This window comes from Peromyscus californicus, unplaced genomic scaffold (genome assembly GCF_007827085.1).
Source record: "Peromyscus californicus insignis strain IS unplaced genomic scaffold, ASM782708v3 Scaffold_13__1_contigs__length_99412109, whole genome shotgun sequence".
Classification (NCBI taxonomy): Eukaryota; Metazoa; Chordata; class Mammalia; order Rodentia; family Cricetidae; genus Peromyscus; species Peromyscus californicus.
Window position 1 is genome coordinate 59,525,035 of NW_026294424.1, and position 16,183 is coordinate 59,541,217.

Below are 16,183 nucleotides of genomic sequence, written 5' to 3' on the forward strand. Positions count from 1 at the left end.
AAGCACGGTTTCCCACACCTGTAATTCTAGCATTAGTTCAAGGCCTCGTTAGGACAGAAAGTGAAATTTTTTTTCTTCACAATGCTGAACCAAAAAGCAAGGGTGTAAGCAAGTTCTTGGTTGACTTAGGCTTTAGCTCACTTAGCTCATGTTAGAGAATGCTTGACTTGGTTCTGTGTTGTAACACCATCAAAAGAAAACAAAGTCCGTGAGCATGTTAGGTTAAGCAGCTTGTGTTGCATGTTTCAGTTTTGTGGTGGTATTCTTCTGTCCTGTTTTTGTGTTGCTTTGCTAGTATGGGTCATCTTTTTGCTGATAAATTTAGGCTACTTTTAACTGTGAATGTGCCTTTAAATGTAACCTTAGAGGGGCGGGCAAGACGACTCAGCAGTTAACTAGCACTGGCTCTCTTCCAGAGACCAGGGATCAATTCCCAGCACTCACATGGCAGCTGCCTGTCCCTCCCAGTCCACTGTACCTGGCACCCTCATGCAGACACAGCACCTATGAATATGAAAAAAAAGAAAGAAGCTGGGCTGTGGTGGCGCACGCCTGTAATCCTAGCACTTGGGAGACAGGCAGGTGGATTTCTGAGCGTTCGAGGCCAGCCTGGTCTACAGATCGAGTTCCAGGACAGGCTCCAAAAGCTACACAAAGAAACCCTGTCTCAAAAAACAAAAAAACAAAACCAAAAAAAGGGAAAACAACCTTAGAAATTTCTTTTTCTTTCTTTTTTTTTAAGATTTAAAAAAAATGTATGTTTTTGGCCTTTTGGTTTTTTGTATGTGTGTATCACATGTATGCCTGATGCCTGTGGAGGCCACAGAGTGTTGAAACTCCTATACCTGTAGTTGTAGACACATGGAAGCTGCTATGGGGTCTGGGAACTGTACGTGTGTCTTCTGAAGAAGCAGCAAGGACCCTTAATCACTGAACCATCTCTCCAGCAACTGAAATTCCTAAAGAATTAAAATTAGAGTGATATATTCTTCTAAGGAAAGAATTTCCATCTTTGTTTGGTAATGGAAAGACAAGTATGACTATTTAAGGGCTTTTGTTCGATTATGTGTTCTAACTTATATTTCTTTAAGAGCTTGTTTATTGTATGTGTGTATGCTGTGGGTGTGGTGTCTGTCTGGTGACGGTCATAGGACATCAGTATGGATTCTGTTCTGGGGATGAACTTGGGTCTTCGGGCTGGTATCACAAGTGTTTTTATCTACTTAGCCATCACATCAGCCTCTGGATGTGCTAAAAATATATTTCAGCTCTTGGTTGAGAATTAACTTGGAAGCGCTTAGGAAATTGAACACCGAAGTCTGCTTTATCAGCTGGGATATAAAGCTGTGTGGCTGAGGGGACTGAAACTGCAGTCTAGGCTGGCCTTCAACACTCGGCCTGCCTCTGCTGCCTACAGTGCTCTTGAGAGGAAAGGCTTGCACCACCGAGCTGTGCTTTGAAAGCTTTTAAAAGAACGATTGTGTTTTAAATGCTAATTTAGCATGGTAGCCTGTTTATTTTTTTATTTACTCTATTATTTTTGATTTTTGAGACAGGTCTCAGTGTAGCCCACAATGCTTTGTATAGTTAAGGATTCCCTTGAAGTCTTGGTTTTCTGTATCTACCACATGCTAGTGTAAAGGTTTTCAGGACTGTGCTTGGCAGGGTCAGCTCCCTCGAAGCATCATGCCAGGTTTTCCTAATTGCTCTAGCTTCCTTAGAGATAGAAATTGATCAGTTAGAAATTTTCATTCTGGTTGCTTCTTTTTCCTCCCTTGAATTAAACAGTCTTGCTTTATCGCCGCTTAGGCTGAATTGGACCCCCTGCTTCCCTCTCCCAGGTGCGAGGATTCTGTCTATCTTAGCATGCCTGGCTTCCCAAAGATCACTGCAGAGAACCGTGTATAGTTCTTCCCTTGAGACAGGGTTTCTCAGTAGAACAGCCTGGCTATCCTGGAACTCACTCTGTAAACCAGGCTGGCCTCGAGATCCACCTGCCTCTGCCTCCTGAGTGCTAGACTTAACGGCGTGTGCCACCACCGCCCGGCTCTGTAGTGAACATTTTTTTTTTTTTTTTTTTTTTGGTTTTTCGAGACAGGGTTTCTCTGTGTAGCTTTGCGCCTTTCCTGGAACTCGCTTTGGAGACCAGGCTGGCCTCGAACTCACAGAGATCCGCCTGGCTCTGCCTCCCGAGTGCTGGGATTAAAGGCGTGCGCCACCACCGCCCGGCTGTAGTGAACATTTTAATAAGTGAAATGGAGACCTACCTTGCACTCACTTCATTGGTGGAGAACAGCTGGTGCCAGTTAGCTTCAATTGTAAAGAACAGTATTTTTCAAATATTATTTTCTGTCATTTTTGTCAGACAATCTGTTCAAATATTCCCAGCTTCTAATTGAGCAGGGGTGTGGTGAGAATTTTCGTTTCTTAAGTTCCCAAGGCATCAGCTGAGCATTCGTAATACATGCCGGAAGTCTTAGCACTTGGGAAGATGAGACGGGAGGGACCAGTTCTTTATTCTGTAGCTAGACTCCGTCCCGAACTAAGTTCCCTAGTCCCCCTGATGCTGCTCATCCGGAGGGGAAGGACATTGAATGAAACTGACTGCTTTAACACATGCTGTTTCTAAAAGTTACCTTTTTGCCTAACCATTTAGGATTGCCTTGTTTTATGTATTATCCATGGATACTGCAAATAGTCACTGGTTAGCTTTGTTTCGAGACAGAGTCTCACTGTGTAGCCCTAGCTGTCCTGGAACTTGCTCTGTAGATGAGGCTGGTCACTGGGGTTTTTTTGTTTGTTTGTTTTTAGGAATTACAAGCCCAACCAGAAAAGACTGATTTAGAATGATCATTTGTGTGGTTAAAAATTGAGCATACTGGGACTAGAGTTGTAGCTTAGTGGTAGAGTGTCTTGCCTTCACAAGGCCCTAGACTGACAGGCCGGTGCCTCAGAAGACTGTACTGTTGGTTCTTCAGTACATATTAGCGTTGTAGTTTTTACATTCATTAACATTTCAGTATTAGAGAAGCAAATTTTAAACAAATAATTGCTTTATAAAGTCCGAGGTTTTTGTTGTAAATATATTTAGAAGCATTGCTTATTTTTATTTCTAATTATGTATATGTATTGGTGTGTGTATGTGTAGTCTATGTGGGTGCCTCGGGAGGCCAGAAAGTATTAGGTCTCCTGGAGCTAGAGTTATAGGCAATTGTGACCTAAACTCAGGTTCTCTGCAAAAGCAGTACACATGGGTAACTGTGAGCCTCTCTCCAAACCCAAGTGGTAATATTTTAAATAAAAATTTGTCCTAGTTTGGAATATTATGGACTGATTGCAGAACTTTTCAAAGCCAATTTATTTGCCCTTCAAAGAGATGGCTGGAGAGATGGGTCAGTGCTCAAAGGCATGTACTGCTTTTCAAAGATCCAAGTTGAATTCCCAGTCCCCATATGGAGTGGTATACAACTGTCTGTAGTTCAACTGGAGGGGATCAGCTGCTTCTGGCTTCTGTAACCACCTGTATTCATATGCACATACATAAATAATCTTATAATTCAAAACAATAAAATTATCCAGGCGTTGGTGGTGCACGCCTTTATTGTCCCAGCACTTGGGAGGCAGAGGCAGGCTGACCTCTGAGTTCAGGGTCAGCCTGGTCGACTCTGTTACACAGAGAAACCCTGTCTTGAAAAACAAAACAAAAAACAATAAAATTCTTTCAAAAAATTCCACAGGTTGTATTAGTATTAACAACTTATCTCTTTATTAAGAAATATGGGTAAGGAACTGGAGAGGTTGCTTAGTGGTTAAGAGCATGTGTTCTTGCAGAGGACTTGACTTTGGTTCCAAGCATCCTTACAGCTGCTCGTGATCATCTGTAACTCCAGTTCTAGGGGATCCAGAGCCTCTTCTGACCTTCATGGGCACCAGGCACTGTGGTGCATATAACATACATGGAGAAAAACTGCTCATACACATAAATTCTAAAATATTTTCTTTAAGAAGAAAATGAATTAAAAATGTCATGAGTAGATAAAGCTTACAAGATAGTAAAAGTAATGAGGAGAAAAGGCAAGGTTGGATGAGGATGCGATGATTTACGTTGTCTTAGAAATAGACTCATTGTAAGGATCAAATATTGGCAAACACACATTTGTTAAGTGTTGTTTCAGTTCAGAAAGCATACACTTTGGTTATGTCCTTCAGAGCCCCTTTTAAGTGGGATATCTCCTGTTTTGAAATTTAGGGCAGCAGCAATGACTCTGCGCACGGTATTATTGTCATTGCAAGCACTGTTGGCAGCTGCGGAACCAGATGACCCCCAAGATGCAGTAGTAGCGAATCAGGTAAGAAGGCAGACTTTGAAAGACTTCCTTAGATGTGTGTATATCATGTTTAATATTTGATGTCAGCATATGAACATTCTACATTGGGACTAAATTTGGAGATGGTTTCATTGGGTACGTGGTAGATGCTATTTTCTAATGTATGAAAGCATTGCACAGTGAGCACCTGTGTGGTTACCGTCCAGATCTACAGTGTATTTCCCACATGTGTGCTCCGGTTTGTGCAATCATAAAGCCCTCTCTCCATACAGTTTTGGGTTCCTCCACCACTGGAGTGGAGCCGACAGTGGTGGCATTGGTAATGATGTTCATGTGTGGAGTGGAGTATTTTTTGCTTTTTGTCTTTTAATTCCTCTAAGGGTAAGGCAAGTTACATCACTCTGGTTGGTTTGGCTAATCTTATGTTATAGGAACAGAGTCATATCCACTTGTTCATTTTGCTACCCAGTCACAGTGACAGTGTTATACACGGTCTGTGGCATGAAAGGTTTAAATAACTAGTATCCATACCTTTAGACAGTGATTGCCAACCTCTTCGTTAAAATATTCCGGTTTACAGAGTCAAACATCTTCTCTCCATTTATGAAATATTTCTCTCTTTTCTCCCTATATTTGGAGTTGATTCTCAGTTCCTATGTTTTGTTTTTTTTTTTTTGAAACGGTTTCTCTGTGTAGCTTTGGTGCCTGTCCTGGATTTCACTCTGTAGACTAGGCTGGCCTTGAACTCAGAGATCCACCTGCCTCTGTCTCCTGAGTGCTAGGATTAAACAAAATATTAAATGAATTGATAGTTTTTACAAAAGCCACTGTGTGTGTGTGTGTGTGTGTGTGTGTGTGTGTGTGTGTGTGTGTAGATCAGATGACAACTTCGTGGAGACAACTACTTTTTGAGTTCCAGGTTCCAGGATCAAACTCAAGTGGTCAGGGTTCCACAGTAATTGCATTTTTCATGTTCCCAGTGACTGACACACACACACACACACACACACACACACACACACACACACACACACACACACGAGATGTGGAACTACAAAAGAAAAAAAAAACTAAATTGGCAAGCATCCTTCCTGTAAGGTATTTCTTAAAGAATTTCAGATTTGGGGCTGGAGAGTTGGCTCAGTGGTTAAGAGCACTGGTTGCTCTTCTAGAGGTCCTGAGTTCAGTACCCATCAACCACCTGGTGGCTCAAAGCCATGTGTAGTCGATCTGGTGCCCTCTTCTGGCCTGCAGGGATACATGCAGGCAGAATACTGTATACATAATAATAATAAAAAAACACCACACATCTTTCAAATTCATGTGGCAAATCTTACTATCTAAAAGGACTCTGAGTTTTAAATTTTCTTAAAGCATGATACAAGTTAGGGTTTTTGAGTTGTGTTCTTATTACTACAGAGAACAGCTTGAAGAGAGGTGTCTCAGCTTGAGCTGTGCCTAGTAGCATAGTTGGTCATATTTATCAGCCAACGTTCATGTAATTTCACATGCTACTGATTTTGTTTAGTTGTGTAATTTGTGTACAATGATTACAACATCTCAATAATAGTTCATTTCATATTAGGTCACATGGGATGCTGGTAACTGAACTGGTGACCGGGCTAGCGCTGCCATTCACTCTTCCACAGCCCAAGCCCCGTCTTAAATAGTCTTAGTTGAGCTGCTATGTTACCGATCAACTGTATTGTCATGTTAATCGTTTTTTTCCCTCTGTGTAGTACAAACAAAATCCTGAAATGTTCAAGCAGACAGCTCGACTTTGGGCACATGTGTATGCTGGAGCACCAGTTTCTAGTCCAGAATACACCAAAAAAATAGAAAACCTGTGTGCTATGGGCTTTGATAGGGTAAGTACAGGAGGAACTACTTTGACTTCCTTGTTTGTTCTAAACTGTTCCCAGCCTTGGGACAGGTGGGCTAGCAATGGAAACGAAATGTACTTTTGGTTAATAGTGTTTGGTATTGAAATCAGGAATGGTTCTGTTTGTTGACTCTAGTCATTGGTAGAGGAAAGAATGCATGATTTTTTCTCCGTGCAAAACCATAGTGTTTCCAGAGCTTAACAAGTGCTTCCGTGAGATGTGATGCTGTTGTTCTCTTCTTTACAGAATGCAGTAATAGTGGCCTTGTCTTCAAAATCATGGGATGTAGAGACTGCAACAGAGCTGCTTCTGAGTAACTGAGGCATGGAAGCTGCCGCCAGCCACGCTCACCTCGTGAGGAGCACCAACATCGGTTATTTTTAGGATTCTGCATAAATTTCTTTTAAACTGGCATTCTTGCCTAATGATGTTATCTAGGCACCATTGGAGACTGAAAAAAAATTCCCTGCTCTGTAAATAAAGCTAATTAAACGTCTGTGTAAATTTAAAAAGGGGAAATACTTTAATTTTTTTCTTAATAGTGTAAAAATTCTTTGAGCTAAGCTAAAACCGTGGAAAAAACATGCTACGTTAGTGTTTAGCAGTGTAACAAGACTAGCGACTTCGCTTCAGGGTTCTGTTGAATAACTAGGCTAACACTCGAGTGTCGCCGCTCACATTGTCGTGTTGCATCACAGCTCCCTTAAGCGTTTGAACCTGGATCCTCTGTGCCTGTGAATTTACTTGCATGCTTGTACTTGACTTCTTAGGATGGGTAGCTGAAAAGACCACCCTTTTAAGCATTAGGAAATTCTTGAATTATGAGATTTATCCAGACTTAAAGATGACCTAATTAGAGCCTTTCGGTCCCTGTGGACGGGTAAGGACACTCTTATTTTTTCCCTGTTACCATCCAGAGCTAAGATTCTCATGGTCAGTTTCTCTGTGTTTGGTGGGAACTGTGCTGAGGAAGTGTCCTTGTTCCGTTTTAGGTCATAGATTTGAAATGTTTTGTCTGAGTTCTTCACTGTGTAAGTAATAATGTAAAAATGGGGCTGCCAATTTTATTTCTCTTATAAAAGAAGTAATACTTGATGTTGCAGTATTCCCAGGTTTAATAAAAGGACCCTACTTAGTTTTTCAGTGAATTTGACATTTTTCAACTGTTGAAATCTTTGGAAACTTGAAGGATGCAGCCAACTGTTTGCAGTAGTGTCCGGTGTAACTGGGACTTACAGTCTGCTTTATCAGACACTTGAGATGGCTCTTGCTGCACTCCCCATGTCCACACATGAGAGCAAGCTGTTAGTGTCTCACTGTACATACTCCAGATGCACATAGGAATAGGCGTGTGCTATAACTCTAGCTTTCTTTATGATGTTGCTGAGAATGTGAGAATTGAAACTTTACCTTCTCTTGTACATAGACTTCCTGTTCTCAAGGACCGTCCCATCTCATTCTAAGTTCAAAGTTTGAAAAGTGTTCGTTTTACAAACTCAAACACTTACTTAACCATCTTAATAAGGTTCAAATGAATTTATGTAGGCAGTTGTTACATAGGAGATATAATTATAAATTTTGAGGACCAATGAATAAATAACAGAAATGTAATGGAATCAGTCTGAATTAAAGTAAGGCTCTCTATGGAAAGTCATATTCTAAAAGGTTTGTTTTCTTGAAATGTTCTTCATCTTATAGTCATAAAGTGTTAGGAAAATACTTTTTGAACCTATTAACTCAGCATAACTTCATTTGACTTTTCAATAATCTTGATACTACAAGCAATAAAAGAACCATTAACTATACTATAACATTAAAAATGTGAAGGTTCTTCTAGCAACTTGTAAGGCTTTCACAGTTAACAGTGACTGCGTGCTGCTGGTCCTGCACACTATAAACTCAAGCTGCTATGTTCTCCATGTTTGCGGATGCACACATTTCCTGTTGCAGCCACATCCTTTTATTGCTATAGTTTATTTTCTAAAGATGCCAAAGGAAACAAATTTTTCTTTATTTATTTTAAATAGCTAAAACTCTACTTTTCTTTATATTCTGAGATTAGATGGAATTGTGTGACATTATGGACAATTTAGCTCCATTATTGATTAGAAAGTGGCTTTTTTTTGGTTTTTTTTTTTTTTTTTGGTAAGTGGAGGTGGCTTGGTAACACTAATATTTGGATATTTAAAAGGATGAAACATTCTTGGAGTTTCCTCTTTGCCTGTATTGTCAGGGTAGACTGTCTGGTCAGACAGAGACGAGAACTAACTCAGATGGCGGGAGTCAAGCATTACCTGCTTTGCTCTTGGAGGCAGCTATGTCCTGGTTTGGTTTTTTTATTTTTTATTTTTATTTTTGCATATTGGCCTCAGACTGGCCCGATCTTGTATGTACTAAACACACTTAAGGGTCCCCAGCACCCAGAAGATTGGAGAAGTATAACATTGGGTTTCACAGATTTACATGATGTTGCCTTTTTAGAAATTGATTTTCAGCTGGATGTGGTGGCAGATTCTCTTGTGATCCTAGCTCTTGGGTGCTAGGACCATGAGTTCAAGGCTCTCTGGGTTACATAAGCAAGACTACTTAAGATTCCTCATTTTCATTTCATGTGATAATCACCTTTTCTGGTGTATTTCCTCGCTGTCCTCTTGGGTTGTTTTTAACTTCCCAACTGGTAGGTTTAGTTTATCAAAAACAAAAAAGAAGCTTAAATAATACCTTTATTCTGGTATTAAATATGTTTAGGAAAGTATTAAAAATTCAGGCTTAGTAATAAGTACCCTGATGGAAATTATTTTTAAATTCTGGTTTGAGAATTTGTCAGTTTAAAAAGTCCTAAAAAGTTTTTGGTCTGGGTGTGGTGGCACATGCTTTTAGTCCCAGGCTTTTTGAGAGGCAGAGGCAAGCACGTTTTTGAGTTCGAGGCCATTCTTGTCTACATACTAAGTCCCACGCTAGCCAGGACTCCACAGACGTTGTGGGGCACCTCCCCTCCCGAGTAATTTTAGTGAGACCTTATTTAGAGCATGCAGATTTACTACAAGTCACTGACCCTCTAATGGGCTTTTACATAATCCAGTGTTTTTCCTGAGCCTGGGCCTGACTTTCAGTAGAAAACTTAGTTGTAAGCCTGTTGGGATAGATCCCAGGAAGGTCTGACTCCAAGCACAGGATGTAGATACTTATGGCACACTGGTACTAGCCAGCTGCCCCAAGTTTGTGCTCTCAAATGTTTCTTGGTTTACTTACACGTAACCTTCAAAAATATGTTAATGTTTGGAAAATTGAGTTTTTCCTTTTGAGAAGTGTAACCTATGAAATGAGATTAAAACACCTTTTTTTTTTTGAAATTTTTTATATTCCTGATTGTTGGTGGCATTTAACACTATGCAAAAATCTTTGTCTGCAGGAAGGGACGGCAGCAGGGTTGCTCGGTAGGCACTGGGAATGCAGCATGTTACTGGTCAGGCTGCTGGGCAAATTTACCAGTGGGAAAAGCAAAGCTCGATTGTAAGTGTATGTCTGCTAGGAGCTTGTGCACCTGCAGTAGAAGAAGAGTGTTTTCCAAATCCAGTGTAGCAAGACCAGAAAGGAATTCTTGGTGGTCTAAGGAATGAAGATGACTTTGGGCAGAGGGGTGTGGAGTCAGCTATATTGTGTACATAGATGGAACCAGTGTTTAGATAGGAGAGAGGGAAAGGGAGGGCTGTTCACAGTTATCTTTATTTCAATCACTTTTTCTAGCTTCAAGGAGTTGATGTTTGAAAGTTGCATTTCCACCTCTCAGTCCCTGTTTAAGTCAGTGCACACCCATCAGCCTGTTGGTGTCGCTGAGGAGGCAACTCCGAGCCCTCCCTGTTGCATAGCCTTTTCCCAAGCATGCCTTCCAGTGTCTGCACATGTTGTGATAGACTGTTTGCACTGTTGCCGTGCACAGTACAGCTCACTGCATAGGTCAGAGAGTGCTGGTCTCTCCCTTGCTGTCCTCGTACTCCTCGTCGTTACTGCTTTCTTACATGGCTAGGACCTCAGGAGCCTGCAGTCATCACCAGAAGGTGCCAGGATGGTCTCACCTTTGGCTTGGTTCTTCCCACCACGCTGCTGTCTGTGATGAGCTGTGGCATAGGTTGGTTTGGTTCTGAGAGAAGTGGATCCAGTCCTTGCACTGTGCTCTTACTGATCATGTCTGCTTCCCGTCACCTACTTTTTACAGGCATCATAATAAAAGCTAGACAATTTCTTTGGGGGAAAAGAGACTTATTTAATGTAATTTAAAAGACTTTTCCAATAGAAAATGAAATATTATTGAAAATATCTATTTTTTAGCTTTCAGCAATTGATGGTGCTTTGTTGTGGTGTCTGCTGGAAGTTACTGCCATTATAGGGATTTTCATTAACCTCACTGGGAAAGACCCTTGCTTGTTAGCTTCTTTAGATCTCTAAACAGTGTGTTAGTGATGGTAATCCTGTAGGAGGGTCTATTCTGAGCCATTAACTTCCTGTAAGGGGAAAATGGGCTGGTTACCAGAAATACCATTGAAGCAGGGTGGGCTGCGGGTGGAGGGTTGGGTGTTTGTCTTGAGAATTAAAAACTACGAAACACTTTTGTATACAACTGAATTTTTAAAAAATAAACACATTTTTAAAGATGTTGAATTTTCCCCCTTATTGGGAATTCTTAAATATAAATGCATGCATGTCCTATCCCCCATTCCCCCCCACATGGTTTATGTATTATTTCCGGACAAGGAATTAAGCCTTCACATTAAACGCGGAGCAGGAAAATGCTTTCCACAGGTTTATAGTGATGCTGCAAGTGCTAATAGGTTCTCCGAAGGGTGTTGTATCTTTGAATTGGAAAGGGTGGAAGTTCCCAGTCAAACTTGCTTATCTGGACGGGGGCATTGGCCGGCTGAGTGCTGGCCCAGGGTTTCAAGTTCTCCACTCAGCGGGTGGTTGAGGTAGCACTGCTAAGTTTTCATATGAGTGCACACGCCCTGAAAAGGCTGCGCGGTACAGGAAGACTCTAGATGGACTTCGTATGTCCTGGATTTTAGTTCTGAAGATAAGATGACAGCCTGGTGGAGGATGCCTTTGATCTCAGCACCCAGGAGGCAGGCAGATAGGGAGATATGTCTGAGTCCAACCTGGTCTGTATGTCCCGTTCCAGGCTTGAGAGAGCTACATAGTTAGACCCTATCACAAAAGGCCAAGGCTTTTCTGATCCTGTTCTTTATCTAGGTAAATATGTCTAGTGTTTAGCACCATTTGTAGAAATCGGATGAAATGATAGAGCTATCCAGTCTCGTGGCACATTGCTCGATTCCCAGTACTTGGGAAGTGGACGAGACCATGCCTCCAATGACTGAAGAGGTAAGGGAGGTAAAGGACTTAAAGTCACACTGAGGATCTTTCTTTTTGGTCCCTGCCTCATCCCTTGAGAAGGCATCTTACTGGACTTGATACTACCTGGTGTCGTCCTCAGTACTGGGATTACAGGTGTGTGTCCATGCCTGGATTTTTTTATTTTTCTTTATTTTTTAAGTATGGTGCTGGGCCTCAAGTGCAGATTCCCCCATCCTCAGATCACTGAGGAATCACCCAGTGCCCCTTAGCTTTGGCCTTCATTTTGTAGAGGAGGGCTACTGTGCTATTGTGGGTTACTCGCTCAGGAGTTTTGGAACTGGAGAGGAGAAAAGGACGGTGAGATCAGCTGGAGCATGGGCACATTAACAGGACCGTTAGTGAGATGGTGCACAGGGAGGGCCAGGCGGAAGAGTAGTGGGGAACGCCGCAGGAGACTGCTCAGAGAGCTTGGGGACCACAAGGAGACTTCCCAGCCGTTTTTAATTTCTTAATTATATCAAGTCGAGATTCCTACCTTGGTTCTTCAGCCCAGTTTATGAGCGATGAAAGCAGGCTGGCACAGCTCAGGGGGCTGTAGCATGGGCAAGGCTCTGGGCTCTATTCCCAGTACTGTGCACCCGACCCCACCAAAGCCTGTCTTCACTGATCCTTTTACTGCCCTTCATACTTCTAATTCCTGTTTGTCACTGTGTTTCTTCACTGCCCTTTTCAATTGTTTTTCAAATGTGCTTCTATTCTCCTCCACAACCCACATCTGAATAATTTAGCCTAGCATTCAGGAGGTTGGGCGGAGTCTAGGCTAGCCAGGGAGATACATAGCATAAACCTGAAAAGTAAAACAACCACCAGAATACCACTAGAAAATCAAATCAAAAACCTTCTGGTTCACTGTCTTATCCTTTCTCAAAGTTGAGTCTGGCCTTATCATCTTCATGCTAGGATTGGTGTGAAAATCCATACCCCTTCAAGCTAGACAACCTGAAACTAACCAAAACATAGCATCAGTTGGTGGTGTGGCTTGGATCTATATGGCTATGGCTTGCCAACAATATGCTGTAGACAGAATGGCACCCTTGGGCCTTTGAAGAGGTCTTTATACCGTGGGCAGCACCTGCAGGGTGCAGTGACGGAGCTCTAATACAGCACCCCGCACCGTGCACCTGTGCACATGGCTGTTCCTTGGTCTTCCATTCGTGATGCAGCTAGTGGGCCCTTGCCAGGGACCAGCACCATGCTCTTTAGACAGTGTGAACAACAGAAATGTGCTAAGTTACGCATACCTCCTAGAATTGGCCAGCTTGGCCTTATCTTAAGCTTATACTGTATAATCGCTAATGTTTGTGGGGTTTTGTTTGGTTGTGGTGTGTGTGTGTGTGTGTGTGTGTGTGTGTGTGTGTGTGTGTGTGTGTGTGTTTCCTTTTTGTTAACACAGTTTCATGTTATAAAAGCCTAGACTGGCTTGGAGCTTACTATAAAGTCCAGGCTGGCTTCAAACTTGGTCATCCTTCTGACTTTTATCACAAGTGCCTGGATTGCAAGTTTATGTGACTATGCCTCAAACTATTCATAGCCAAAGCATACAGTCCTGTGAGGATCCATAAAGAAATGGTTGGATAGCTAGGAACAGACCATTGAGTAGGCTGTCTTATTTTACAACTGCTTAGATATGTAGACTGATTTTCCTCTTATAAACTGCAGCAAGGGTTCAATGTTTTAACTCCAGGTGTGGTGGTGCACACCCTTAATCCTAGCAAGTGGGAGGAAGAGGCGGCAAGATCTATGTAGGTTCAAGGCCAGCGTGGTCTACATAGTGAGTTCCAGAACAGGCAGGGCCCCATAGAGAGACTCTGCCTCAAAAAACAAACACAAACTGATACAGATTCTCTGCGGTGACATCACCAGGGAGCAAATAGATGTGAAGACAGTATAACTTTGTAGAGGGCAAGTGAACCTAGAAGCTGGACAAATCCGCGGCTGCAAAATGAGATTTGGCCGGAAGTCTGGCTTCCTGCTGCCCCGGCATGTGGCTAACTAAAAGACTTAGGATCTTACTGTGGAAGGAAATTCCTCTTGAGACAGACACAAAATCCTGAGATCACAGTAACGGCATGAAGATGAGGACCCATGTGGTAGCTTCGTGGTCTGTACGTGTGTTTGTGGGTACACATGTATTTTGTCCATTGGGGGCCAGAGATTAACCTTAAATGTTCCTCATGATCTTTGATCTTTCTCCCTTGTTTGGAGAGACAGGGTCTCTTACTGGGACTTGGGGCTTGCAGGCTAGGCTAGGCTAGGTGGCCACAAACCCCAGAAATGTTTCTGCATCCCTGGCGCTGGAGTTATAATCGTGCTAACAGACCCAACCTTTCCTATGGTGCTGGGTGAGGTGAGTACTTCACCAGCTAAGCTGTCTCCTCGGTCCACAGTTAAGCCTCAGGAAGTGGAAAAGATGGAAAGATCATTTCTGTCACTCAAAGGGATTCAGTGAGAAAGCTAAGTTCATACATGTGAACTTTGACTGCAGAATCACAGGGCGGGGGGTGTGGGGGTGGGTGGGGGGACGGCGCTGAGACCCAGTGGTGCATACCTGCACAGTGTTTCCAAGGCCCTGGGTGGGACTGCAGCAGCATAAGGCAAACAAAGACACCACTGGGCATGTGTTGGTAGCTCTTGGCAAGCATTTGTAAAGCCCTGCCTGAACTTAGTCCTCAGCTCCAAGAAAAGGAAAGACAAACAGCTATGCAAACTAAAATGTTCACCAAACTTTAGAAAATGGCACCAAGTACTAATGAACATGATCAGTAAGAAAAGCTGAAAACACCACTTCCCCGAAATATACCTGCACAATGGTACACCCCTGTAATCCCAGCATTCAGGAGGAGAGCCTGGGCTACGTAGACTATCAGACTATCACAAAATAACCACTGACTGCACATGTAAAAGTGCTGGACACAGGGCAGCCTGGCTATCTAATAGCTCTCACAGTGAAAACCTGTCTCAAGCAAAGACAACTCTCCAATCCAAAATAATAAAGTTTAAGGAGTGCAAAAATTTTTAGAAAAACATGGCATATTTTTAGGAAATTAATGGGTCGTTTTACCAGCACAATGTTTATAAGCACATTTTGTTTCACAATATTGGTAACAGCCAGAAAAGAAATTGGAGCTTGGGGAAATCTGAAAATAAAACACCACCATTTCTTAACTATGGAAACTTCTAAGGTTTGAGTGCAGAGCACCTTTGTTGTTCTGAAACATAGCTCAGGCTGGCCTCAGAATCAGCCCTTGCCTCTTGTCCCGAGTGCTGGAATTCCAGATCTATGTCACCATGGCTGGCTTGATTACAAAGCATTTCTAACTACTAGTCCCATTGTCAGCTGAAGTGCCAGGCAGTGTAGAGATTGCCAGATGTTCAAACTTGGTCTTCCATTGCGATTTTCTGAGGAACATGAACAATATATCCACCCCAGTGGAGAAACTACACAAAGGGAAGATGCTGTTAGCATCTGGTTATTTCTGGGAGGAAGGAAGAGAGGTCTACACCCGCAGCCCAGCGCTGCCTGCCAGTGTGAGGCAGGACCAGAGTGCTCCATGTGGAGAGCAAGAGAAGAGACTGTCGGGTAGCTCCGGGGTACAGCCTTCACTGGAGTGGAGGGCAAGAACTGGCGATCGAGTGTGTATTCTACTTAAGAACAGAAAACCAAAGAGGTGACAATTCTTTTTTTTTTTTGGTTTTTCGAGACAGGGTTTCTCTGTGTAGCTTTGCGCCTTTCCTGGAACTCACTTGGTAGCCCAGGCTGGCCTCGAACTCACAGAGATCCGCCTGGCTCTGCCTCCCGAGTGCTGGGATTAAAGGCGTGCGCCACCACCGCCCGGCAAGAGGTGACAATTCTAGGAAACCAGGCATTAGAGTTGTCAAGTCAATGAAAATAAAAGCCATGAGTGACACACATTACTAAGGAACTGAACCTCCTTAAGAAATGATGCTTTTAGGTCTGGCAGTGGCAGTGGCCACAGGCTGATCTCCAAGTTCGAGGCCAGCCTGGTCTACAAGGTGAGTTCCACAACAGCCAGAGCTGTTACACAGAGAAACCCTGTCCTAAAAATACAAAATAAATCAGAACGAAAAGAAAAAAAAAAGGTGCTTTTAATCAGTGGATGCAACCAGATCACAGCAAAAGCAAATGGTTTCCAACAAGTCTCTAAAGAAATGTGGGCTTGGCTTGTGTGTTCATAGCTGTTGTGTGAAGGCTGGGGTATAGCTCAGGGGCAGAGTATGTCTATCATGTGTGAAGCCCAGGGTTCAACACCCAGAACTGCCAAAAATGTGTTATATGTGTAAATGTGCTTTTAAGATTTACTGAGAAATAATCTACCTACTACTATACAGTCCACTCATGGTATGTAATTCAATACATAAATCAAAAATATAATTATCGTCAATAAAATTGGAGAAAAAACTTAAGCGTATAATCCCATGATTTAATACACAAATTTGTACATCTACCACAATCCTAGAAAGGTTTTATTGCTCTGAGCAGAAAACTTCGGGGTCTCCAGAGCTGCTGTCATGACAGGGTCTCGTGGAATCCAGTCCACACAG

General features: G+C 42.6%; 1 protein-coding gene and 1 long non-coding RNA gene across 4 annotated transcripts in view; both read left to right on the forward strand.

The window, feature by feature from the left end:
• Ube2k (ubiquitin conjugating enzyme E2 K) overlaps window positions 1–10,865 on the forward strand; it is a 64,960-nt gene extending 54,095 nt beyond the window's left edge. For all 3 annotated transcript variants that reach the window (XM_052735022.1, XM_052735024.1, XM_052735023.1), the window contains 3 exons: window positions 4,250–4,349; window positions 6,068–6,196; window positions 6,458–10,865. In XM_052735022.1, the coding sequence (XP_052590982.1) occupies window positions 4,250–4,349; window positions 6,068–6,196; window positions 6,458–6,532 (304 nt within the window). In that variant the 3' untranslated portion in view covers window positions 6,533–10,865. The remainder of the gene's footprint in view (window positions 1–4,249; window positions 4,350–6,067; window positions 6,197–6,457) is intronic.
• Window positions 10,866–14,148: 3,283 nt separating this feature from the next.
• On the forward strand, window positions 14,149–16,045 carry LOC128108473 (uncharacterized). The gene is made up of 2 exons (XR_008217477.1): window positions 14,149–15,288; window positions 15,463–16,045. It is a non-coding gene; the product is annotated as an uncharacterized LOC128108473 (long non-coding RNA).
• Window positions 16,046–16,183: the final 138 nt, after the last annotated feature.